The sequence below is a fragment of the Chiloscyllium plagiosum genome, chromosome 6, assembly GCF_004010195.1.
Source record: "Chiloscyllium plagiosum isolate BGI_BamShark_2017 chromosome 6, ASM401019v2, whole genome shotgun sequence".
Taxonomy (NCBI): domain Eukaryota; kingdom Metazoa; phylum Chordata; class Chondrichthyes; order Orectolobiformes; family Hemiscylliidae; genus Chiloscyllium; species Chiloscyllium plagiosum.
In genome coordinates this window covers 119,082,290-119,084,409 of record NC_057715.1, presented here as the reverse complement: position 1 = coordinate 119,084,409, position 2,120 = coordinate 119,082,290, and the positions used below count along the sequence as shown (strand labels likewise).

The following is a 2,120-nucleotide window of genomic DNA, read 5'->3' as shown; positions in this document are numbered from 1 at the left end:
GGGAGCTGGTGACTCGGGAAGTGCCCTTCGCGGATCTCTCCAATATGGAGATCGGAATGAAGGTAGGATCTACTCACCTCTTGCAGGGAAAACAATTTGACTCCCTGTTCCAACTTCTCTGAACACATCATCAATAAAATGTGGTTTTATTTTGAAAGGACTTTGTGGAAGTTAAATGCATTGAAAATCACACATGGCTTTACCAAGGCTTCACTCATCTGTAATATTGATTCCTGTCCAATTTTAATACTGCATATAATCTATACCAGTGTTGTGCTGTCGAAGGGTCAGCGCTGAGGGAGCGCCGCACGGTCGGAGGGTCAGCGCTGAGGGAGTGCCGCACGGTCGGAGGGTCAGCGCTGAGGGAGCGCCGCACGGTCGGAGGGTCAACGCTCTCTTAGACTTCATCTTTCAGAGATGGTGTGTGATTTTCATTGTGTATGTCTGGAGCTTTGAATCTGCTGGCTGTGATTTTGCAGGTTTCTCTGGAAGGTCTGCGACCCACCATCCCCCCAGGAATCTCCCCCCACATCTGCAAGCTGATGAAAATCTGCATGAATGAGGATCCAGCAAAAAGACCAAAGTTTGACATGATTGTCCCTATAATGGAGAAGATGCAGGACAAGTAGACAGGGGTTTGGAAAGCTTTCCCTCTGTAAATCCCTTCCTGTCAGCCTTACAGCTTCCTGTAACCACACACAGCCTTCACAGAACTATCCTGCTTCAAGGACTCCCATTGCTTCTGGATCTGACTCGAGTTTCAGAAACCTGCTCCTGTCTTCCTTTGTTTACGGTGCGTGTCTGTTTTGCGGCATTGTCTCTCCCTGTTTTATATTTTTGAGAATTCTGTTCACTCCTGGAAATACAAGGCCTTCACTTTCATTCAGTCTGACAAAGGGGAGAGGATTAATTAGCCAGGATTCTTGCTCCGAATCACTGACTAGCAATTCCCCAAGCTAGAGATCGATGGGAAATCAGCCAGGATCCCAGTTGAGACAGAGGTGGGGGGGGGGTGGAATATTAGCCAGAGTCCTGCTACTGATCCCTGTCCACTTCTTGGCCCTGGAAAATAGCAGTATCTGTGGAACTGGTTCAGGGACACTTCTGTCTGTGGTTATCTAGGGTGTTGTGGAATACCACCCTGGCTCCTGTTTTCATCATCACTAAAGAACAATATTGTAAAAGGTCAGGTCCAATTTTGTAATTCACTGCAGTTTCCTAACCTGGATCTGCTCACAGATCCTCCCTGTTTACAGGAAGTGGGTCTCTTGCAGCATTGCCCATACCTGTTTTCTCTAGCTATTGACATTATCAACCTCCTGGCTCCCAGCCAGCCTTTGGTTGCAACCGGTCTCCCCTCTGGGGCTGAATGTGACCCACATTCCAGAGGGTGAAAGGATAGCCGTGGTGCTCATCTGTGTGACCCCTGTTCCTTGGCCCTTGCTGTTTGTGTCCCATTCTCGCTATGGAAAATGTGAAGACCTTGTGCTCCAAGCTGTCACCTGTGTAACAGTCAATCTTCACTAACCTGTCTCCTTGCTGTTGCTACCTCCTGGCTCTTGAAACCATTAACTCTGAATCTTTTGCCAGGCAGCATTACTCAAATGGAACTTGCTAACCATTTATATAATTTATATAACACTTGTATTTTTAGTTTCTTCCAACAAGTCACTGCTGTTTTATTGAAAAATAACTTTATGGACTTTGCATTAAAGAGAGACGGATTTCCAATTTACATTGTGTACTAGTGCATTAATTAAACAGCTTGAAGCCTCCTCCTGCCCTCAATCACCCCCCTGTCCAGTCAGAAAGTGACCTTCCCCCCCCCCCCCCCCCCCTCTCCCGCCGTGCAAAGTTCCACACAGCGTTCAGCAAGTAGCTGACCACTTTGGAGAAGGCAGCACTCCCTGCATGTTCAGATTGTCTCTGTCTCAGTCCTGGAGAGTAACAACCCATCTTAACAAAGCTAGCATTTATATAGCAGCTTTAAAGTAATGAAACATCATTAGACATCCCACAGGAGAGTTAACAGATAAATTTAGGATGAATTACAGGAAGCATTAGGAAAGATTTGATTAAAGCATTCAAGATGCCTTAAAGGGACTTGGTGTTAGAGATGG

At 46.5% G+C, this 2,120-nt stretch overlaps 1 protein-coding gene across 1 annotated transcript in view; it reads left to right on the top strand.

Annotated features, from left to right (window-relative positions):
* Nucleotides 1-1,735, top strand: part of ilk (integrin-linked kinase) — a 61,264-nt gene extending 59,529 nt beyond the window's left edge. Inside the window, exons 12-13 of the mRNA XM_043692734.1 lie at nucleotides 6-62; nucleotides 480-1,735. Coding sequence (XP_043548669.1) covers nucleotides 6-62; nucleotides 480-629 — 207 coding nt within the window. The 3' untranslated portion in view covers nucleotides 630-1,735. The remainder of the gene's footprint in view (nucleotides 1-5; nucleotides 63-479) is intronic.
* The last annotated feature ends 385 nt before the right edge of the window (nucleotides 1,736-2,120 follow it).